The sequence below is a fragment of the Bufo bufo genome, chromosome 1 (genome assembly GCF_905171765.1).
Source record: "Bufo bufo chromosome 1, aBufBuf1.1, whole genome shotgun sequence".
NCBI lineage: Eukaryota > Metazoa > Chordata > Amphibia > Anura > Bufonidae > Bufo > Bufo bufo.
In genome coordinates, this window is record NC_053389.1 from 835187404 (window position 1) to 835210826 (window position 23423).

General features: G+C 55.4%; 1 protein-coding gene across 1 annotated transcript; it reads left to right on the forward strand.

The window, feature by feature from the left end:
• The first annotated feature begins 2298 nt into the window (after positions 1 to 2298).
• Positions 2299 to 23133, forward strand: NFAM1 (NFAT activating protein with ITAM motif 1). The gene is made up of 8 exons (XM_040415863.1): positions 2299 to 2374; positions 2821 to 3111; positions 16924 to 17054; positions 18993 to 19091; positions 20596 to 20673; positions 21690 to 21746; positions 21825 to 21851; positions 22744 to 23133. Exons 1-8 carry the CDS (start codon positions 2320 to 2322, stop codon positions 22795 to 22797), a joined length of 792 nt encoding a protein of 263 aa, XP_040271797.1. The 5' UTR covers positions 2299 to 2319; the 3' UTR covers positions 22798 to 23133.
• Positions 23134 to 23423: the final 290 nt, after the last annotated feature.

Consider the following 23423-nt stretch of genomic DNA (forward strand, 5'->3'; position numbering starts at 1 on the left):
AGTGTCCCCTTACAGTAGTGCTGCCCTCATAGTGTCCCCTTACAGTAGTGCTGCCCTCATAGTGTCCCCTTACAGTAGTGCTGCCCTCATAGTGTCCCCTTACAGTAGCGCTGCCCTCATAGTGTCCCCTTACAGTAGTGCTGCCCTCATAGTGTCCCCTTACAGTAGTGCGTGCTGCCCTCATAGTGTCCCCTTACAGTAGTGCTGCCCTCATAGTGTCCCCTTACAGTAGTGCTGCCCTCATAGTGTCCCCTTACAGTAGTGCTGCCCTCATAGTGTCCCCTTACAGTAGTGCTGCCCTCATAGTGTCCCCTTACAGTAGCGCTGCCCTCATAGTGTCCCCTTACAGTAGTGCTGACCTCATAGTGTCCCCTTACAGTAGTGCTGACCTCATAGTGTCCCCTTACAGTAGTGCTGCCCTCATAGTGTCCCCTTACAGTAGTGCTGACCTCATAGTGTTCCCTTACAGTAGTGCTGACCTCATAGTGTCCCCTTACAGTAGTGCTGCCCTTATAGTGTCCCCTTACAGTAGTGCTGCCCTCATAGTGTCCCCTTACAGTAGTGCTGCCCTTATAGTGTCCCCTTACAGTAGTGCTGCCCTCATAGTGTCCCCTTACAGTAGTGCTGCCCTCATAGTGTCCCCTTACAGTAGTGCTGCCCTCATAGTGTCCCCTTACAGTAGTGCTGCCCTCATAGTGTCCCCTTACAGTAGTGCTGCCCTCATAGTGTCCCCTTACAGTAGTGCTGCCCTCATAGTGTCCCCTTACAGTAGTGCTGCCCTCATAGTGTCCCCTTACAGTAGTGCTGCCCTTATAGTGTCCCCTTACAGTAGTGCTGCCCTTATAGTGTCCCCTTACAGTAGTGCTGCCCTCATAGTGTCCCCTTACAGTAGTGCTGCCCTCATAGTGTCCCCTTACAGTAGTGCTGCCCTCATAGTGTCCCCTTACAGTAGTGCTGCCCTCATAGTGTCCCCTTACAGTAGTGCTGACCTCATAGTGTCCCCTTACAGTAGTGCTGCCCTCATAGTGTCCCCTTACAGTAGTGCTGCCCTCATAGTGTCCCCTTACAGTAGTGCTGCCCTCATAGTGTCCCCTTACAGTAGTGCTGCCCTCATAGTGTCCCCTTACAGTAGTGCTGCCCTCATAGTGTCCCCTTACAGTAGTGCTGCCCTCATAGTGTCCCCTTACAGTAGTGCTGCCCTCATAGTGTCCCCTTACAGTAGTGCTGACCTCATAGTGTCCCCTTACAGTAGTGCTGCCCTCATAGTGTCCCCTTACAGTAGTGCTGCCCTCATAGTGTCCCCTTACAGTAGTGCTGCCCTCATAGTGTCCCCTTACAGTAGTGCTGCCCTCATAGTGTCCCCTTACAGTAGTGCTGCCCTCATAGTGTCCCCTTACAGTAGTGCTGACCTCATAGTGTCCCCTTACAGTAGTGCTGACCCCTTGGTGCCCATTTGCAGTAGTGCGGCCCCCTTACTGTAGTACTGCCCTCTTACAGTAGTGCTGCCCTTAGTGCCCCCTTACAATACTGCCCCTTAGTGCCCCCTTATAGTAGTGCTGCCCCCTTAGTGCCCTCTTACAGTAGCGCTGCCCTCTTAGTGCCTCCATATAGTATTGGTGCCCCCTTAACGTAGTGCTGCCCCTTCGTGTCCCCATACTGTAGTGCTGCCCCCTTACAGTAGTGCTGCCCCCTTAGTCTCCTCTTACAGTAGCGCTGCCCTCTTAGTGCCTCCTTATAGTATTGGTGCCCCCTTAATGTAGTGCTGCCCCTTTGTGTCCCCATACAGTAGTGCTGCCCCCTTAGTGCCCTCTTACAGTAGCGTTGCCCCCTAAGTGCCCCCCACATCACCATTGTATTCACCTTAGGAGGCAGATACAGTAAAGATCGGGACATACCTCGCGGGAGGGTTGTGAGGTCAGTATTTACCACACGCTGGCACATCACAGGAAGTTGACATGGGGCCCACAAGAATATGGGGTACAGGGGTGGACGGGGCATGAGTGGACCCTGGTGAGCCAACCACAGGCCTTACGTCACCGTTTCCTGCCAGTAGGGGATTGGCTGGAGATGGGCAATGGCTGCCCAGAAGATAGCCGAGGGCAGGGCAGCCTCTGATTTATGGGGGTCAGCTGGGGTTCACATGTGCACAGTGCATGCTGCATGGACTTTCTACCCTCCGAGCCCCCCAGGTGATGTGCCCCCCGGGTGATGTGCCCCCCGGTTGTGATGTGCCCCCCCCAGCAGGGAGTCAGAAGACGTCTCCTCTGTTATAAGATGATTGTGACATTTCCTGATGAGAAAGGAGAAGTTAGGAGGACGATGGCGGACGCTGCGCTCACGCTCATACTCATCCTGGGGCCCTGCCTGACACACGGTAACGACCACTCAGCAACAGCACAGCGTCATAGGCAGGTGCCACTAGAGATGAAAGCAAGGGGCCACAAGAGACCATAGCCAGGAGCCACTAGAAACCAGAGCCAAGGGCCAGCAGAGACCAGAGCCAGCAGAGAGAAAATCCAGGGGCCACTTGAAACCAGAGCCAGGGGCCACTAGAAACCATAGCCAGGGGCCAGCAGAGACCAGAGCCAGCAGAGACCAGAGCCAGGGGCCAGCAGAGAGCAAATCCAGGGGCCACTAGAAACCAGAGCCAGGGGCCACTAGAAACCAGAGCCAGGGGCCAGCAGAGACCAGGGCCCATCAGAGATGTGTATAGCAGTGTGGACGGTGTGTGATGTAGCAGTGCCAGGACTGGTGTAGCAGGGCAGATGACTGTATGTATGAGGACTGACTCTGGTGACCCGTCTCGCCCGTCTCTTTCAGCCTGCATATTACTGTCTGTTACCCAGAATCCTCCAATTATTGCTACATTGAATGGCAAAGAGGTGGAGATTAGGTGTGAAGTGAAGCTGAAGGGTAACGCCCCAGCAGTGATCACCAGCGTTCTGTACCGCGATGGAAGAACCGGAGCATGGCGGCCGGGCGAGAGGTATCCTGCCGAGAACATGACAATCTCCTACAGCCTGACAGCCACAGAGCCGGGCGTATACTACTGCGGGGTCACCTGTGGGGTGAGCAGCATGACCGGACACGGGACCTATGTGTATGTCAGAGGTAAGAGGGCCCACCAAGGGGAGGAGCTAAGATATGACACCCATCTACCTATATCACCCTGCAGAGGGAGGGGCAGGCTCATAGCTCTCTTCTGTCTGTATCACCCTGCAGGGGGAGGGGCAGGCTCATAGCTCTCTTCTGTCTGTATCACCCTGCAGGAGGAGGGGCAGGCTCATAGTTCTCTTCTGTCTGTATCACCCTGCAGGGGGAGGGGCAGGCTCATAGCTCTCCTCTGTATGTATCACCCTGCAGGGGGAGGGGCAGGCTCATAGTTCTCTTCTGTCTGTATCACCCTGCAGGGGGAGGGGCAGGCTCATAGCTCTCCTCTGTATGTATCACCCTGCAGGGGGAGGGGCAGGCTCATAGCTCTCTTCTGTCTGTATCACCCTGCAGGAGGAGGGGCAGGCTCATAGCTCTCTTCTGTCTGTATCACCCTGCAGGAGGAGGGGCAGGCTCATAGCTCTCTTCTGTCTGTATCACCCTGCAGGAGGAGGGGCAGGTTCATAGCTCTCTTCTGTCTGTATCACCCTGCAGGGGGAGGGGCAGGCTCATAGCTCTCTTCTGTCTGTATCACCCTGCAGGAGGGGCAGGCTCATAGCTCTCTTCTGTCTGTATCACCCTGCAGGGGGAGGGGCAGGCTCATAGCTCTCTTCTGTCTGTATCACCCTGCAGGAGGAGGGGCAGGCTCATAGCTCTCTTCTGTCTGTATCACCCTGCAGGGGGAGGGGCAGGCTCATAGCTCTCTTCTGTCTGTATCACCCTGCAGGGGGAGGGGCAGGCTCATAGCTCTCCTCTCTGTATCACCCTGCAGGAGGAGGGGCAGGCTCATAGCTCTCTTCTGTCTGTATCACCCTGCAGGAGGAGGGGCAGGCTCATAGCTCTCTTCTGTCTGTATCACCCTGCAGGAGGAGGGGCAGGCTCATAGCTCTCTTCTGTCTGTATCACCCTGCAGGAGGAGGGGCAGGCTCATAGCTCTCCTCTGTCTGTATCACCCTGCAGGGGGCGGGGCAGGCTCATAGCTCTCTTCTGTCTGTATCACCCTGCAGGAGGAGGGGCAGGCTCATAGCTCTCTTCTGTCTGTATCACCCTGCAGGAGGAGGGGCAGGCTCATAGCTCTCTTCTGTCTGTATCACCCTGCAGGAGGAGGGGCAGGCTCATAGCTCTCCTCTGTCTGTATCACCCTGCAGGGGGCGGGGCAGGCTCATAGCTCTCTTCTGTCTGTATCACCCTGCAGGAGGAGGGGCAGGCTCATAGCTCTCTTCTGTCTGTATCACCCTGCAGGGGGAGGGGCAGGCTCATAGCTCTCCTATGTCTGTATCACCCTGCAGGAGGAGGGGCAGGCTCATAGCTCTCTTCTGTCTGTATCACCCTGCAGGGGGAGGGGCAGGCTCATAGCTCTCTTCTGTCTGTATCACCCTGCAGGAGGAGGGGCAGGCTCATAGCTCTCTTCTGTCTGTATCACCCTGCAGGAGGAGGGGCAGGCTCATAGCTCTCTTCTGTCTGTATCACCCTGCAGGAGGAGGGGCAGGTTCATAGCTCTCTTCTGTCTGTATCACCCTGCAGGGGGAGGGGCAGGCTCATAGCTCTCTTCTGTCTGTATCACCCTGCAGGGGGAGGGGCAGGCTCATAGCTCTCTTCTGTCTGTATCACCCTGCAGGGGGAGGGGCAGGCTCATAGCTCTCTTCTGTCTGTATCACCCTGCAGGAGGAGGGGCAGGCTCATAGTTCTCTTCTGTCTGTATCACCCTGCAGGGGGAGGGGCAGGCTCATAGCTCTCTTCTGTCTGTATCACCCTGCAGGAGGAGGGGCAGGCTCATAGCTCTCTTCTGTCTGTATCACCCTGCAGGAGGAGGGGCAGGTTCATAGCTCTCTTCTGTCTGTATCACCCTGCAGGGGGAGGGGCAGGCTCATAGCTCTCTTCTGTCTGTATCACCCTGCAGGAGGGGCAGGCTCATAGCTCTCTTCTGTCTGTATCACCCTGCAGGGGGAGGGGCAGGCTCATAGCTCTCTTCTGTCTGTATCACCCTGCAGGAGGAGGGGCAGGCTCATAGCTCTCTTCTGTCTGTATCACCCTGCAGGGGGAGGGGCAGGCTCATAGCTCTCTTCTGTCTGTATCACCCTGCAGGGGGAGGGGCAGGCTCATAGCTCTCCTCTCTGTATCACCCTGCAGGAGGAGGGGCAGGCCCATAGCTCTCTTCTGTCTGTATCACCCTGCAGGGGGAGGGGCAGGCTCATAGCTCTCTTCTGTCTGTATCACCCTGCAGGAGGAGGGGCAGGCTCATAGCTCTCTTCTGTCTGTATCACCCTGCAGGAGGAGGGGCAGGCTCATAGCTCTCTTCTGTCTGTATCACCCTGCAGGAGGAGGGGCAGGCTCATAGCTCTCTTCTGTCTGTATCACCCTGCAGGAGGAGGGGCAGGCTCATAGCTCTCCTCTGTCTGTATCACCCTGCAGGGGGCGGGGCAGGCTCATAGCTCTCTTCTGTCTGTATCACCCTGCAGGAGGAGGGGCAGGCTCATAGCTCTCTTCTGTCTGTATCACCCTGCAGGGGGCGGGGCAGGCTCATAGCTCTCCTCTGTCTGTATCACCCTGCAGGGGGCGGGGCAGGCTCATAGCTCTCTTCTGTCTGTATCACCCTGCAGGAGGAGGGGCAGGCTCATAGCTCTCTTCTGTCTGTATCACCCTGCAGGGGGAGGGGCAGGCTCATAGCTCTCCTATGTCTGTATCACCCTGCAGGAGGAGGGGCAGGCTCATAGCTCTCTTCTGTCTGTATCACCCTGCAGGAGGAGGGGCAGGCTCATAGCTCTCCTCTGTCTGTATCACCCTGCAGGGGGCGGGGCAGGCTCATAGCTCTCTTCTGTCTGTATCACCCTGCAGGAGGAGGGGCAGGCTCATAGCTCTCTTCTGTCTGTATCACCCTGCAGGGGGCGGGGCAGGCTCATAGCTCTCCTCTGTCTGTATCACCCTGCAGGGGGCGGGGCAGGCTCATAGCTCTCTTCTGTCTGTATCACCCTGCAGGAGGAGGGGCAGGCTCATAGCTCTCTTCTGTCTGTATCACCCTGCAGGGGGAGGGGCAGGCTCATAGCTCTCCTATGTCTGTATCACCCTGCAGGAGGAGGGGCAGGCTCATAGCTCTCTTCTGTCTGTATCACCCTGCAGGGGGAGGGGCAGGCTCATAGCTCTCTTCTGTCTGTATCACCCTGCAGGAGGAGGGGCAGGCTCATAGCTCTCTTCTGTCTGTATCACCCTGCAGGAGGAGGGGCAGGCTCATAGCTCTCTTCTGTCTGTATCACCCTGCAGGAGGAGGGGCAGGCTCATAGCTCTCTTCTGTCTGTATCACCCTGTAGGAGGAGGGGCAGGCTCATAGCTCTCTTCTGTCTGTATCACCCTGCAGGGGGAGGGGCAGGCTCATAGCTCTCTTCTGTCTGTATCACCCTGCAGGAGGAGGGGCAGGCTCATAGCTCTCTTCTGTCTGTATCACCCTGCAGGGGGAGGGGCAGGCTCATAGCTCTCTTCTGTCTGTATCACCCTGCAGGAGGAGGGGCAGGCTCATAGCTCTCTTCTGTCTGTATCACTCTGCAGGAGGAGGGGCAGGCTCATAGCTCTCTTCTGTCTGTATCACCCTGCAGGGGGAGGGGCAGGCTCATAGCTCTCTTCTGTCTGTATCACCCTGCAGGAGGAGGGGCAGGCTCATAGCTCTCTTCTGTCTGTATCACCCTGCAGGGGGAGGGGCAGGCTCATAGCTCTCTTCTGTCTGTATCACCCTGCAGGAGGAGGGGCAGGCTCATAGCTCTCTTCTGTCTGTATCACTCTGCAGGAGGAGGGGCAGGCTCATAGCTCTCTTCTGTCTGTATCACCCTGCAGGGGGAGGGGCAGGCTCATAGCTCTCTTCTGTCTGTATCACCCTGCAGGGGGAGGGGCAGGCTCATAGCTCTCCTCTGTCTGTATCACCCTGCAGTAGGAGGGGCAGGCTCATAGCTCTCTTCTGTCTGTATCACCCTGCAGGAGGAGGGGCAGGCTCATAGCTCTCTTCTGTCTGTAACACCCTGCAGGGGGAGGGGCAGGCTCATAGCTCTCTTCTGTCTATATCACCCTGCAGGAGGAGGGGCAGGCTCATAGCTCTCTTCTATCTGTATCACCCTGCAGGAGGAGGGGCAGGCTCATAGCTCTCTTCTGTCTGTATCACCCTGCAGGGGGAGGGGCAGGCTCATAGCTCTCTTCTGTCTGTATCACCCTGCAGGGGGAGGGGCAGGCTCATAGCTCTCTTCTGTCTGTATCACCCTGCAGGAGGAGGGGCAGGCTCATAGCTCTCTTCTGTCTGTATCACCCTGCAGGAGGAGGGGCAAGCTCATAGCTCTCTTCTGTCTGTATCACCCTGCAGGGGGAGGGGCAGGTTCATAGCTCTCTTCTGTCTGTATCACCCTGTAGGAGGAGGGGCAGGCTCATAGCTCTCTTCTGTCTGTATCACCCTGCAGGGGGAGGGGCAGGCTCATAGCTCTCTTCTGTCTGTATCACCCTGCAGGGGGAGGGGCAGGCTCATAGCTCTCTTCTGTCTGTATCACCCTGCAGGGGGAGGGGCAGGCTCATAGCTCTCTTCTGTCTGTATCACCCTGCAGGGGGAGGGGCAGGCTCATAGCTCTCTTCTGTCTGTATCACCCTGCAGGGGGAGGGGCAGGCTCATAGCTCTCCTCTGTCTGTGTCACCCTGCAGGAGGAGGGGCAGGCTCATAGCTCTCTTCTGTCTGTATCACCCTGCAGGGGGAGGGGCAGGCTCATAGCTCTCCTCTGTCTGTATCACCCTGCAGGAGGAGGGGCAGGCTCATAGCTCTCTTCTGTCTGTATCACCCTGCAGGAGGAGGGGCAGGCTCATAGCTCTCTTTTGTCTGTATCACCCTGCAGGGGGAGGGGCAGGCTCATAGCTCTCTTCTGTCTGTATCACCTTGCAGGGGGAGGGGCAGGCTCATAGCTCTCTTCTGTCTGTATCACCCTGCAGGGGGAGGGGCAGGCTCATAGCTCTCTTCTGTCTGTATCACCCTGTAGGAGGAGGGGCAGGCTCATAGCTCTCTTTTGTCTGTATCACCCTGCAGGAGGAGGGGCAGGCTCATAGCTCTCTTCTGTCTGTATCACCCTGCAGGAGGAGGGGCAGGCTCATAGCTCTCCTCTGTCTGTATCACCCTGCAGGGGGAGGGGCAGGCCCATAGCTCTCTTCTGTCTGTATCACCCTGCAGGGGGAGGGGCAGGCTCATAGCTCTCTTCTGTCTGTATCACCCTGCAGGGGGAGGGGCAGGCTCATAGCTCTCTTCTGTCTGTATCACCCTGCAGGGGGAGGGGCAGGCTCATAGCTCTCTTCTGTCTGTATCACCCTGCAGGGGGAGGGGCAGGCTCATAGCTCTATTCTGTCTGTATCACCCTGCAGGAGGAGGGGCGGGCTCATAGCTCTCTTCTGTCTGTATCACCCTGCAGTAGGAGGGGCAGGCTCATAGCTCTCTTCTGTCTGTATCACCCTGCAGGAGGAGGGGCAGGCTCATAGCTCTCCTCTGTCTGTATCACCCTGCAGAGGGAGGGGCAGGCTCATAGCTCTCTTCTGTCTGTATCACCCTGCAGGAGGAGGGGCAGGCTCATAGCTCTCTTTTGTCTGTATCACCCTGCAGGGGGAGGGGCAGGCTCATAGCTCTCTTCTGTCTGTATCACCTTGCAGGGGGAGGGGCAGGCTCATAGCTCTCTTCTGTCTGTATCACCCTGCAGGAGGAGGGGCAGGCTCATAGCTCTCTTCTGTCTGTATCACCCTGCAGGAGGAGGGGCAGGCTCATAGCTCTCTTCTGTCTGTATCACCCTGCAGGAGGAGGGGCAGGCTCATAGCTCTCTTTTGTCTGTATCACCCTGCAGGGGGAGGGGCAGGCTCATAGCTCTCTTCTGTCTGTATCACCTTGCAGGGGGAGGGGCAGGCTCATAGCTCTCTTCTGTCTGTATCACCCTGCAGGGGGAGGGGCAGGCTCATAGCTCTCTTCTGTCTGTATCACCCTGCAGGGGGAGGGGCAGGCTCATAGCTCTCCTCTGTATGTATCACCCTGCAGGAGGAGGGGCAGGCTCATAGCTCTCTTCTGTCTGTATCACCCTGCAGGAGGAGGGGCAGGCTCATAGCTCTCTTCTGTCTGTATCACCCTGCAGGAGGAGGGGCAGGCTCATAGCTCTCTTCTGTCTGTATCACCCTGCAGGGGGAGGGGCAGGCTCATAGCTCTCTTCTGTCTGTATCACCCTGCAGGAGGAGGGGCAGGATCACAGCTCTCTTCTGTCTGTATCACCCTGCAGGGGGAGGGGCAGGCTCATAGCTCTCTTCTGTCTGTATCACCCTGCAGGGGGAGGGGCAGGCTCATAGCTCTCTTCTGTCTGTATCACCCTGCAGGAGGAGGGGCAGGATCACAGCTCTCTTCTGTCTGTATCACCCTGCAGGGGGAGGGGCAGGCTCATAGCTCTCTTCTGTCTGTATCACCCTGCAGGGGGAGGGGCAGGCTCATAGCTCTCCTCTGTCTGTATCACCCTGCAGGGGGAGGGGCAGGCTCATAGCTCTCTTCTGTCTGTATCACCCTGCAGGGGGAGGGGCAGGCTCATAGCTCTCCTCTGTCTGTATCACCCTGCAGGGGGAGGGGCAGACTCATAGCTCTCTTCTGTATCAACCTGCAGGAGGAGGGGCAGGCTCATAGCTCTCTTCTGTCTGTATCACCCTGCAGGAGGAGGGGCAGGCTCATAGCTCTCCTCTGTCTGTATCACCCTGCAGGAGGAGGGGCAGGCGCATAGCTCTCTTCTGTCTGTATCACCCTGCAGGAGGAGGGGCAGGCTCATAGCTCTCCTCTGTCTGTATCACCCTGCAGGGGGAGGGGCAGGCTCATAGCTCTCTTCTGTCTGTATCACCCTGCAGGAGGAGGGGCAGGCTGATAGCTCTCTTCTGTCTGTATCACCCTGCAGGGGGCGGGGCAGGCTCATAGCTCTCCTCTGTCTGTATCACCCTGCAGTGGGAGTGGCAGGCTCATAGCTCTCCTCTGTCTGTATCACCCTGCAGGAGGAGGGGCAGGCTCATAGCTCTCTTCTGTCTGTATTACCCTGCAGGGGGCGGGGCATGCTCATAGCTCTCTTCTGTCTGTGTCGCCCTGCAGGAGGAGGGGCAGGCTCATAGCTCTCTTCTGTCTGTATCACCCTGCAGGAGGAGGGGCAGGCTCATAGCTCTCTTCTGTCTGTATCACCCTGCAGGAGGAGGGGCAGGCTCATAGCTCTCTTTTGTCTGTATCACCCTGCAGGGGGAGGGGCAGGCTCATAGCTCTCTTCTGTCTGTATCACCCTGCAGGGGGAGGGGCATGCTCATAGCTCTCTTCTGTCTGTATCACCCTGCAGGAGGAGGGGCGGGCTCATAGCTCTCTTCTGTCTGTATCACCCTGCAGGAGGAGGGGCAGGCTCATAGCTCTCTTTTGTCTGTATCACCCTGCAGGGGGAGGGGCAGGCTCATAGCTCTCTTCTGTCTGTATCACCCTGCAGGGGGAGGGGCAGGCTCATAGCTCTCTTCTGTCTGTATCACCCTGCAGGAGGAGGGGCAGGCTCATAGCTCTCTTCTGTCTGTATCACCCTGCAGGAGGAGGGGCGGGCTCATAGCTCTCCTCTGTCTGTATCACCCTGCAGGAGGAGGGGCAGGCTCATAGCTCTCTTCTGTCTGTATCACCCTGCAGGAGGAGGGGCAGGCTCATAGCTCTCTTCTGTCTGTATCACCCTGCAGGAGGAGGGGCAGGCTCATAGCTCTCTTCTGTCTGTATCACCCTGCAGGAGGAGGGGCGGGCTCATAGCTCTCTTCTGTCTGTATCACCCTGCAGGAGGAGGGGTAGGCTCATAGCTCTCCTCTGTCTGTATCACCCTGCAGGAGGCGGGGCAGGCTCATAGCTCTCTTCTGTCTGTATCACCCTGCAGGGGGCGGGGCAGGCTCACAGCTCTCTTCTGTCTGTATCACCCTGCAGGAGGAGGGGCAGGCTCATAGCTCTCCTCTGTCTGTATCACCCTGCAGGAGGAGGGGCAGGCTCATAGCTCTCTTCTGTCTGTATCACCCTGCAGGGGGAGGGGCAGGCTCAGAGCTCTCTTCTGTCTGTATCACCCTGCAGGGGGAGGGGCAGGCTCATAGCTCTCCTCTGTCTGTATCACCCTGCAGGAGGAGGGGCAGGCTCATAGCTCTCTTCTGTCTGTATCACCCTGCAGGAAGAGGGGCAGGCTCATAGCTCTCCTCTGTCTGTATCACCCTGCAGGAGGAGGGGCAGGCTCATAGCTCTCTTCTGTCTGTATCACCCTGCAGGAGGAGGGGCAGGCTCATAGCTCTCTTCTGTCTGTATCACCCTGCAGGGGGAGGGGCAGGCTCATAGCTCTCTTCTGTCTGTATCACCCTGCAGGGGGAGGGGCAGGCTCATAGCTCTCTTCTGTCTGTATCACCCTGCAGGAGGAGGGGCAGGCTCATAGCTCTCTTCTGTCTGTATCACCCTGCAGGAGGAGGGGCAGGCTCATAGCTCTCTTCTGTCTGTATCACCCTGCAGGGGGAGGGGCAGGCTCATAGCTCTCTTCTGTCTGTATCACCCTGCAGGAGGAGGGGCAGGCTCATAGCTCTCTTCTGTCTGTATCACCCTGCAGGGGGCGGGGCAGGCTCATAGCTCTCTTCTGTCTGTATCACCCTGCAGGGGGAGGGGCAGGCTCATAGCTCTCTTCTGTCTGTATCACCCTGCAGGAGGAGGGGCAGGCTCATAGCTCTCTTCTGTCTGTATCACCCTGCAGGAGGAGGGGCAGGCTCATAGCTCTCTTCTGTCTGTATCACCCTGCAGGGGGAGGGGCAGGCTCATAGCTCTCTTCTGTCTGTATCACCCTGCAGGAGGAGGGGCAGGCTCATAGCTCTCTTCTGTCTGTATCACCCTGCAGGGGGCGGGGCAGGCTCATAGCTCTCTTCTGTCTGTATCACCCTGCAGGGGGAGGGGCAGGCTCAGAGCTCTCTTCTGTCTGTATCACCCTGCAGGGGGAGGGGCAGGCTCATAGCTCTCCTCTGTCTGTATCACCCTGCAGGAGGAGGGGCAGGCTCATAGCTCTCTTCTGTCTGTATCACCCTGCAGGAAGAGGGGCAGGCTCATAGCTCTCCTCTGTCTGTATCACCCTGCAGGAGGAGGGGCAGGCTCATAGCTCTCTTCTGTCTGTATCACCCTGCAGGAGGAGGGGCAGGCTCATAGCTCTCTTTTGTCTGTATCACCCTGCAGGGGGAGGGGCAGGCTCATAGCTCTCTTCTGTCTGTATCACCCTGCAGGAGGAGGGGCAGGCTCATAGCTCTCTTCTGTCTGTATCACCCTGCAGGAGGAGGGGCAAGCTCATAGCTCTCTTCTGTCTGTATCACCCTGTAGGAGGAGGGGCAGGCTCATAGCTCTCTTCTGTCTGTATCACCCTGCAGGAGGAGGGGCAGGCTCAGAGCTCTCTTCTGTCCTATCACCCTGTAGGAGGAGGGGCAGGCTCATAGCTCTCTTCTGTCTGTATCACCCTGCAGGAGGAGGGGCAGGCTCATAGCTCTCCTCTGTCTGTATCACCCTGCAGGGGGAGGGGCAGGCTCATAGCTCTCTTCTGTCTGTATCACCCTGCAGGGGGAGGGGCAGGCTCATAGCTCTCTTCTGTCTGTATCACCCTGCAGGGGGAGGGGCAGGCTCATAGCTCTCCTCTGTCTGTGTCACCCTGCAGGAGGAGGGGCAGGCTCATAGCTCTCTTCTGTCTGTATCACCCTGCAGGGGGAGGGGCAGGCTCATAGCTCTCCTCTGTCTGTATCACCTTGCAGGGGGAGGGGCAGGCTCATAGCTCTCTTCTGTCTGTATCACCTTGCAGGGGGAGGGGCAGGCTCATAGCTCTCTTCTGTCTGTATCACCCTGCAGGAGGAGGGGCAGGCTCATAGCTCTCTTCTGTCTGTATCACCCTGCAGGGGGCGGGGCAGGCTTATAGCTCTCTTCTGTCTGTATCACCCTGCAGGAGGAGGGGCAGGCTCATAGCTCTCTTTTGTCTGTATCACCCTGCAGGAGGAGGGGCAGGCTCATAGCTCTCCTCTGTCTGTATCACCCTGCAGGGGGAGGGGCAGGCCCATAGCTCTCTTCTGTCTGTATCACCCTGCAGGGGGAGGGGCAGGCTCATAGCTCTCTTCTGTCTGTATCACCCTGCAGGGGGAGGGGCAGGCTCATAGCTCTCTTCTGTCTGTATCACCCTGCAGGGGGAGGGGCAGGCTCATAGCTCTCTTCTGTCTGTATCACCCTGCAGGAGGAGGGGCAGGCTCATAGCTCTCCTCTGTCTGTATCACCCTGCAGGAGGAGGGGCAGGCTCATAGCTCTCTTCTGTCTGTATCACCCTGCAGGAGGAGGGGCAGGCTCATAGCTCTCTTCTGTCTGTATCACCCTGCAGGGGGAGGGGCAGGCTCATAGCCCTATTCTGTCTGTATCACCCTGCAGGAGGAGGGGCAGGCTCATAGCTCTCTTCTGTCTGTATCACCCTGCAGGAGGAGGGTCAGGCTCATAGCTCTCTTTTGTCTGTATCACCCTGCAGGAGGAGGGGCAGGCTCATAGCTCTCTTCTGTCTGTATCACCCTGCAGGGGGAGGGGCAGGCTCATAGCTCTCTTCTGTGTGTATCACCCTGCAGGAGGAGGGGCAGGCTCATAGCTCTCTTCTGTCTGTATCACCCTGCAGGGGGCGGGGCAGGCTCATAGCTCTCTTCTGTCTGTATCACCCTGCAGGAGGAGGGGCAGGCTCATAGCTCTCTTCTGTCTGTATCACCCTGCAGGAGGAGGGGCAGGCTCATAGCTCTCTTCTGTCTGTATCACCCTGCAGGAGGAGGGGCAGGCTCATAGCTCTCTTCTGTCTGTATCACCCCACAGGTGGAGGGGCAGGCTCATAGCTCTCTTCTGTCTGTATCACCCTGCAGGAGGAGGGGCAGGCTCATAGCTCTCTTCTGTCTGTATCACCCTGCAGGAGGAGGGGCAGGCTCATAGCTCTCTTCTGTCTGTATCACCCTGCAGGAGGAGGGGCAGGCTCATAGCTCTCTTCTGTCTGTATCACCCTGCAGGAGGAGGGCTCTCTTCTGTCTGTATCACCCTGCAGGTGGAGGGGCAGGCTCATAGCTCTCTTCTGTCTGTATCACCCTGCAGGGGGCGGGGCAGGCTCATAGCTCTCCTCTGTCTGTATCACCCTGCAGTGGGAGTGGCAGGCTCATAGCTCTCCTCTGTCTGTATCACCCTGCAGGAGGAGGGGCAGGCTCATAGCTCTCTTCTGTCTGTATCACCCTGCAGGAGGAGGGGCAGGCTCATAGCTCTCTTCTGTCTGTATTACCCTGCAGGGGGCGGGGCATGCTCATAGCTCTCTTCTGTCTGTGTCGCCCTGCAGGAGGAGGGGCAGGCTCATAGCTCTCTTCTGTCTGTATCACCCTGCAGGAGGAGGGGCAGGCTCATAGCTCTCTTCTGTCTGTATCACCCTGCAGGAGGAGGGGCAGGCTCATAGCTCTCTTTTGTCTGTATCACCCTGCAGGGGGAGGGGCAGGCTCATAGCTCTCTTCTGTCTGTATCACCCTGCAGGGGGAGGGGCATGCTCATAGCTCTCTTCTGTCTGTATCACCCTGCAGGAGGAGGGGCGGGCTCATAGCTCTCTTCTGTCTGTATCACCCTGCAGGAGGAGGGGCAGGCTCATAGCTCTCTTCTGTCTGTATCACCCTGCAGGAGGAGGGGCAGGCTCATAGCTCTCCTCTGTCTGTATCACCCTGCAGGAGGAGGGGCAGGCTCATAGCTCTCTTCTGTCTGTATCACCCTGCAGGAGGAGGGGCAGGCTCATAGCTCTCTTTTGTCTGTATCACCCTGCAGGGGGAGGGGCAGGCTCATAGCTCTCTTCTGTCTGTATCACCCTGCAGGGGGAGGGGCAGGCTCATAGCTCTCTTCTGTCTGTATCACCCTGCAGGAGGAGGGGCAGGCTCATAGCTCTCTTCTGTCTGTATCACCCTGCAGGAGGAGGGGCGGGCTCATAGCTCTCTTCTGTCTGTATCACCCTGCAGGAGGAGGGGCGGGCTCATAGCTCTCCTCTGTCTGTATCACCCTGCAGGAGGAGGGGCAGGCTCATAGCTCTCTTCTGTCTGTATCACCCTGCAGGAGGAGGGGCAGGCTCATAGCTCTCTTCTGTCTGTATCACCCTGCAGGAGGAGGGGCAGGCTCATAGCTCTCTTCTGTCTGTATCACCCTGCAGGAGGAGGGGCGGGCTCATAGCTCTCTTCTGTCTGTATCACCCTGCAGGAGGCGGGGCAGGCTCATAGCTCTCTTCTGTCTGTATCACCCTGCAGGGGGAGGGGCAGGCTCATAGCTCTCTTCTGTCTGTATCACCCTGCAGGAGGAGGGGCAGGCTCATAGCTCTCCTCTGTCTGTATCACCCTGCAGGGGGCGGGGCAGGCTCATAGCTATCCTCTGTCTGTATCACCCTGCAGGGGGAGGGGCAGGCTCATAGCTCTCTTCTGTCTGTATCACCCTGCAGGGGGAGGGGCAGGCTCAGAGCTCTCTTCTGTCTGTATCACCCTGCAGGAGGAGGGGCAGGCTCATAGCTCTCTTCTGTCTGTATCACCCTGCAGGGGGAGGGGCAGGCTCATAGCTCTCCTCTGTCTGTATCACCCTGCAGGAGGAGGGGCAGGCTCATAGCTCTCCTCTGTCTGTATCACCCTGCAGGAGGAGGGGCAGGCTCATAGCTCTCTTCTGTCTGTATCACCCTGCAGGAGGAGGGGCAGGCTCATAGCTCTCTTCTGTCTGTATCACCCTGCAGGGGGAGGGGCAGGTTCATAGCTCTCTTCTGTCTGTATCACCCTGCAGGAGGAGGGGCAGGCTCATAGCTCTCTTCTGTCTGTATCACCCTGCAGGAGGAGGGGCAGGCTCATAGCTCTCTTCTGTCTGTATCACCCTGCAGGGGGCGGGGCAGGCTCATAGCTCTCTTCTGTCTGTATCACCCTGCAGGGGGAGGGGCGGGCTCATAGCTCTCTTCTGTCTGTATCACCCTGCAGGGGGCGGGGCAGGCTCACAGCTCTCCTCTGTCTGTATCACCCTGCAGGGGGAGGGGCAGGCTCATAGCTCTCCTCTGTCTGTATCACCCTGCAGGAGGAGGGGCAGGCTCATAGCTCTCCTCTGTCTGTATCACCCTGCAGGAGGAGGGGCAGGCTCATAGCTCTCTTCTGTCTGTATCACCCTGCAGGAGGAGGGGCAGGCTCATAGCTCTCTTCTGTCTGTATCACCCTGCAGGGGGAGGGGCAGGTTCATAGCTCTCTTCTGTCTGTATCACCCTGCAGGAGGAGGGGCAGGCTCATAGCTCTCTTCTGTCTGTATCACCCTGCAGGAGGAGGGGCAGGCTCATAGCTCTCTTCTGTCTGTATCACCCTGCAGGGGGAGGGGCAGGCTCATAGCTCTCTTCTGTCTGTATCACCCTGCAGGAGGAGGGGCAGGCTCATAGCTCTCTTCTGTCTGTATCACCCTGCAGGGGGCGGGGCAGGCTCATAGCTCTCTTCTGTCTGTATCACCCTGCAGGGGGAGGGGCGGGCTCATAGCTCTCTTCTGTCTGTATCACCCTGCAGGGGGCGGGGCAGGCTCACAGCTCTCCTCTGTCTGTATCACCCTGCAGGGGGAGGGGCAGGCTCATAGCTCTCCTCTGTCTGTATCACCCTGCAGGAGGAGGGGCAGGCTCATAGCTCTCTTCTGTCTGTATCACCCTGCATGGGGAGGGGCAGGCTCACAGCTCTCTTCTGATTTATCTCCTCTCCCTGTAGATTCGGGGTATGTTGCACCATCCAGCTCTTCTTACAAGCTTTGCTGTGCGCTGATCGCTCTGTCCATTCTCCTCCTCATCCTGGCCGCATCTTGGACTTACCTGGTTCTGCCATTCATCTGGAAAAGAGAGGTAAAAGTAATACAATCAGGATGGACTCTGCACAGTACCTCTTCCCTTCCTCTGTAGATATGGACTCTGCACAGTACCTCTTCCCTTCCCCTGTAGATATGGACTCTGTACAGTACCTCTTCCCTTCCTCTGTAGATATGGACTCTGTACAGTACCTGTTCCCTTCCTCTGTAGATATGGACTCTGTACAGTACCTGTTCCCTTCCTCTGTAGATATGGACTCTGTACAGTACCTATTCCCTTCCTCTGTAGATATGGACTCTGCACAGTACCTCTTCCCTTCCTCTGTAGATATGGACTCTGCACAGTACCTCTTCCCTTCCTCTGTAGATATGGACTCTGCACAGTACCTGTTCCCTTCCTCTGTAGATATGGACTCTGCACAGTACCTCTTCCCTTCCTCTGTAGATATGGACTCTGCACAGTACCTCTTCCCTTCCTCTGTAGATATGGACTCTGCACAGTACCTGTTCCCTTCCTCTGTAGATATGGACTCTGCACAGTACCTCTTCCCTTCCCCTGTAGATATGGACTCTGCACAGTACCTCTTCCCTTTTCTCTGTAGATATGGACTCTGCACAGTACCTGTTCCCTTCCTCTGTAGATATGGACTCTGCACAGTACCTCTTCCCTTCCTCTGTAGATATGGACTCTGCACAGTACCTCTTCCCTTCCTCTGTAGATATGGACTCTGCACAGTACCTCTTCCCTTCCTCTGTAGATATGGACTCTGCACAGTACCTCTTCCCTTCCCCTGTAGATATGGACTCTGTACAGTACCTGTTCCCTTCCTCTGTAGATATGGACTCTGCACAGTACCTGTTCCCTTCCTCTGTAGATATGGACTCTGTACAGTACCTGTTCCCTTCCTCTGTAGATATGGACTCTGCACAGTACCTCTTCCCTTCCTCTGTAGATATGGACTCTGTACAGTACCTGTTCCCTTCCTCTGTAGATATGGACTCTGTACAGTACCTCTTCCCTTCCTCTGTAGATATGGACTCTGTACAGTACCTCTTCCCTTCCTCTGTAGATATGGACTCTGCACAGTACCTCTTCCCTTCCTCTGTAGATATGGACTCTGCACAGTACCTCTTCCCTTCCTCTGTAGATATGGACTCTGCACAGTACCTGTTCCCTTCCTCTGTAGATATGGACTCTGCACAGTACCTGTTCCCTTCCTCTGTAGATATGGACTCTGCACAGTACCTCTTCCCTTCCTCTGTAGATATAGACTCTGCACAGTACCTCTTCCCTTCCTCTGTAGATATGGACTCTGCACAGTACCTCTTCCCTTCCTCTCTAGATATGGACTCTGCACAGTACCTCTTCCCTTCCTCTGTAGATATGGACTCTGCACAGTACCTCTTCCCTTCCTCTGTAGATATAGACTCTGCACAGTACCTCTTCCCTTCCTCTGTAGATATGGACTCTGCACAGTACCCCTTCCCTTCCTCTCTAGATATGGACTCTGCACAGTACCTCTTCCCTTCCTCTGTAGATATGGACTCTGCACAGTACCTCTTCCCTTCCTCTGTAGATATAGACTCTGCACAGTACCTCTTCCCTTCCTCTGTAGATATGGACTCTGCACAGTACCTCTTCCCTTCCTCTCTAGATATGGACTCTGCACAGTACCCCTTCCCTTCCTCTCTAGATATGGACTCTGCACAGTACCTCTTCCCTTCCTCTGTAGATATGGACTCTGCACAGTACCTCTTCCCTTCCTCTGTAGATATGGACTCTGCACAGCACCTCTTCCCTTTTCTCTGTAGATATGGACTCTGCACAGTACCTCTTCCCTTCCTCTGTAGATATGGACTCTGCACAGTACCCCTTCCCTTCCTCTCTAGATATGGACTCTGCACAGTACCTCTTCCCTTCCTCTGTAGATATGGACTCTGCACAGCACCTCTTATCTCACTGTTAATCTTGCAGGTTACTTCTGCATCACAGACCAAGGCACAGAGCTCGGGTGTCACCGAGTCCTCGACGTCCAGGCCAGCGGTGGAGGATGCGGGCGGCTCCCTGTACACGGTGAGGTGAATCTAGAGGATGGTAGGTCCTCTGCCTGCAGCATATGGGGCCCCTCACTGTGACACTATGAGGGAGATTTATCAAACTGGTGTAAAGTAGACCTGGCTGTGTTGCCCATAGAAACCTATCAGATTTCATTTTCTAAAGGAGCTCTGAAAAATGAAATCCCCACTATCTTGGTTGGTGCATCCTGTGTCATCTCTCATATTTATTGCCATTTCCTGCAATGTGTGTATTCATTTCCTTGCAAATGTAATGTTGAAATGTTATGTGCCTGGTTCGCCAGCAGGTGGCAGCAAATCTGTGCAGAGATAGTTTCTCTGGAGAGGAACCTTCTAGTTCTCTTCCAGCCCTCTTTAGAGAGGGTGAGTTAGTTAGTGGTCAGTCTAGTCCACCCTCCTCAGGGAGAGGTTGTGTGTCGGCTAGCAGAGCGATGCCTGCTCTGCTAGGCCTGTAGGCCCTGCCTGCAATGTCTACATGGTTGCTTGTCCCCTCCTGGGCTTGCATTGCCTCCCAAGCTAACAGAGCTTGATGCCAGGAAGAAGTTCCTAGGATTAAAGTAAGAGACAGACTACAGCTAACCTAAGTTCCAGCAGAAAATGAAAAGTTCCTATTTAACTAACATAGCAGAGCTAAGAGAGCTACCGCATAGCAGAGCTGAGATTGTTGCAGAGAAGTGTTTGCCTGCCAGATTATGTTAATACCTGCTGATGACCAAGAAACTGTTTGGCTTACCGTTTATGCCAAGCAAAGCTGTGTTCAACTTTACTACAAGTCTGGACTCCATTTATTCTACTTATTCATCATCCAAGTTCAGCTTCCCTTTTTGCACTGCTTTGGACTACACCACGTGTTTGATCCAAGGATATCCAGGTAGGAACACCGTGACACGTGTATACAACATCTACAGAGACATTGTAGGCCACTCTACCGCACTCTGGTAATCCTACCCTGGGTACCAACACTACCATCTACAAAGGGGACTCCATGTCCTCGTTGCTTAACTGCAACTGGCGTCACGACTACTTGCACTATAAGAGGGACATATTTCGTAGAAACCTCCTAAAGGGCAAGGGATTCCCCGGACGCCCTTCACAGTAGGCCCGTTGCACTATGGGCAATATAGCCAGTTCTACTTTACACCAGTTTGATAAATCTCCCCCATGACCTTTGGTAATATTGGGGTCCTAATGGATTTCCCCCTTAGTATATATACCCTGGTTAGTGCTGGGTGCTCCTTTAACATCACCATAAATGAGTTGCTGCGTCATGTCTTGTGTCAGTTGTCATCTGGGGAACGACCTTCACCTCATGTGTGTGGCTGGACTTAAAGGGGAACTCCAGCAGAGTTCCCTTATAGTGGTCATTGGAGTTATAATTGTAGACAATCATAGGTCATGTTATGCAAAAGGCAGTCGGAAGTGGACGGCTGTGACCAAGTATGGGGGTCTACCTGTTGTGACCTACTACTTTCTGCTCTGACCCTTTAATTCTTACCTTCCAGAGCCTGGAACCAAGGAGAGAAGAAGTCTACGACATCCTGGAAGATGAGACCAGAACCAAAGAACCGAGAGGAACCAAGGTGAGGCCCAGACCTTCAGTCCAGGAGATGCTGGGAGGATGATGATGGGATTGAAAGCAGCTGAGGCGTGTATTATACTGTTCTTCTGCAGCCGAGGTGTGTGTTAGGAGGTTCTGCAGCAGCTGAGGTCTGTGTTATGATGTTATGCAGCAGCTGAGGTGTGTATTATGAGGTTCTGCAGCAGCTGATGTGTGTATTTTGAGGCTCTGCCGCAGCTTAGAGGTGTATTTTGAGGTTCTGCAGCAGCTAAGTGGTGTCATTTTAAGGTTCTGCAGCAGCCGAGGGGTGTAATATGAGGCTCTGCAACAGCTGAGAGGTGCATTTTGAGGTTCTGCAGCAGTTGAGGGGTGTATTTTGAGGTTCTGCAGCAGCTGAGGGGTGTATTTTGAGGTTCTGCAGCAGCTGAGGGGTGTATTTTGAGGTTCTGCAGCAGGCGAGGGGTGCAATATGAGGCTCTGCAGCACCTGAGAGGTGCATTTTGAGGTTCTGCAGCAGCTGAGGGGTGTATTATGAGGTTCTGCAGCAGCTGAGGTGTGTATTTTGAGGTTCTGCAGCAGCTGATTTGTGTATTTTGAGGCTCTGCAGCAACTGAGGGGTGTATTTTGAGGTTCTGCAGCAGCTGAGGGGTGTATTATGAGGTTCTGCAGCAGCTGATGTGTGTATTTTGAGGCTCTGCAGCAGCTGAGGGGTGTGTTTTGAGGTTCTGCAGCAGCTGATGTGTGTATTTTGAGGCTCTGCAGCAGCTGAGAGGTGTATTTTGAGGTTCTGCAGCACCTGACGGTTGTGTTATGAGGTTCTGCAGCAGCTGAGGGGTGTATTTTGAGGTTCTGCAGCAGCTGAGGGGTGTATTTTGAGGTTCTGCAGCAGCTGAGGGGTGTATTTTGAGGTTCTGCAGCACCTTACGGTTGTGTTATGAGGTTCTGCAGCAGCTGAGGGGTGTATTTTGAGGTTCTGCAGCAGCTGAGGGGTGTATTTTTTTCATGATTCCTGTCTTGATATTCTCACTACATCCATAGAAGCACCAAGTGGAAGTTCATGATGTGGCCCCCAGGAGCCCAATGAGGAGGCACCAGGTATGATGGTCTGATAGCAGCACTGACTGTTCTCTGGACCCCCACCCATATAATAACTCCCAGATGTTTGTATTTCAGGTGAATGTCCCGCCCTTCCAGGAGAAGGTAAGTGACCTGTAGTTGTGACTGGGGCTCATGTCCGGTGTATAACGTGCCGTCATGTTGGTGGCCTTCTCTCTGTCCTGGATTCTCCGTGATGTCTGACCCTCCTTCTTCATTGTGACTCTGGATTCTGTTCTCTCATTAACCTTACACATATTTGTGGGGAGGGGATGTAAAACGGTGGAGCCTTATTGGGGCCTTCACTGAGGGAACATCCTGCAGAAGGTCCAGAGACAGAAACGTGCTAGAAGAGGGAGGACATCATGGACTTCTTCACCTCTTCCTCATGTATGAGCAGAAGGGTGCTTTGGGGCCGGTAATCATCTACACCCCTACTCACCCATGGGCTGATCAGCCAGGAGAAACTATGAAAAGACAAAGCAGAGGATGTTGGGGGTTGTTGTTGTATACTGGAAAGGTCAGGATCTGATGCTGAGACCATGATCTCCTGGTCGTGGAGACCATATGTAATGATCATCTGGTTGGGGAGATGTGTGAGGACCATGTTGGAGGTTGTGTGAGGACCATGTTGGAGGTTGTGTCAAGACCATGGTGAAGATTGTGTAAGGACCGGGGGTGGGGGCAGTGTAAAAACCATGGCAGGGGAGGTGTAGGGACAAGGGTGGGGGCTGTGTAAGGACCATGGCAGGGGACGTGTAGGGACAAGGGTGGGGGCTGTGTAAGGACCATGGTGGAGGAGGTTTAAGGGCCATGGACCATATACTCTCGTTCAGTGGTTCTTCTCCAGCTATTGGAAAACGACAACTCCCAGCATGCTTTAACTGCCTGCTGTGGCGGACCTCTGAAATCCTGAGGTTTGGATACAGAGGGGCCCTGGCTGACCGGGCGGCTGCCACATTTCATTCAATAAACAATTGTTTTCCTTTTTCTCCAGAAACTGAAGGAAAACGCCTCTGAGAACAGCGTGTACGAGAACATGAAGCGGTGAAATGAAGGCTACGCTCCTCGCAAGGCCAAAATCTCTGTTTGCTGTCAGTGAACGGGGTGTTAGCATTGCGGCCCAAGGCAACTTGATTTTCCACCAGTTACAGTGCCTTGAAAAAGTATTCACACCCCTTGAACTTTTCACGTTGCACCCACAAACTTGAATGTCTTTTATGTGATCGGCCGACACAAAGTCCAAGTCTGTGTGAGGAGAGCAGAAGACGGTACAAGGTTTTCATCATTTTTAAGAAATAAAAACCCGGAAAGTGCGGCGTGCATTAGTGTTCAGCCCCCCGGAGTCAGGACTTTGTAGGACCACCTTTCACTGCAGTTACGGCTCCAGTCTTCTGGGGTCGGTCTCCACCAGCACATCTAGAAGCTGACACTTTTGCCCATTCTGTATTGCAGAAGAGCTCGCGCTCGGTCAGATCGGACGGAGAGCGTCTGCGAGCAGCAGTTCTCAGGTCTAGTCCCAGATTCTCAATGGGATTTAGGTCTGGACTGTGACTGGGCCGCTCAAACACATGAAGAGGCTTTCATCTAAACCCTTCCATTGTCTTGGGAGGTTCGCAGTTGTGCCAGGCTCTGTTTATTTTCGGATGATGGATTGATCAGTGCTCCGTGAGATTG

Excerpts from the sequence above, each read along its gene's own strand:
- NFAM1 (XM_040415863.1), top strand. The coding sequence starts at position 2,320 with ATGGCGGACGCTGCGCTCACGCTCATACTCATCCTGGGGCCCTGCCTG. Across the intron at positions 20,674-21,689 it reads AAGAACCGAGAGGAACCAAG|AAGCACCAAGTGGAAGTTCA; the intron begins GTGAGGCCCAGA and ends CTACATCCATAG. Across the intron at positions 21,747-21,824 it reads GCCCAATGAGGAGGCACCAG|GTGAATGTCCCGCCCTTCCA; the intron begins GTATGATGGTCT and ends TTTGTATTTCAG.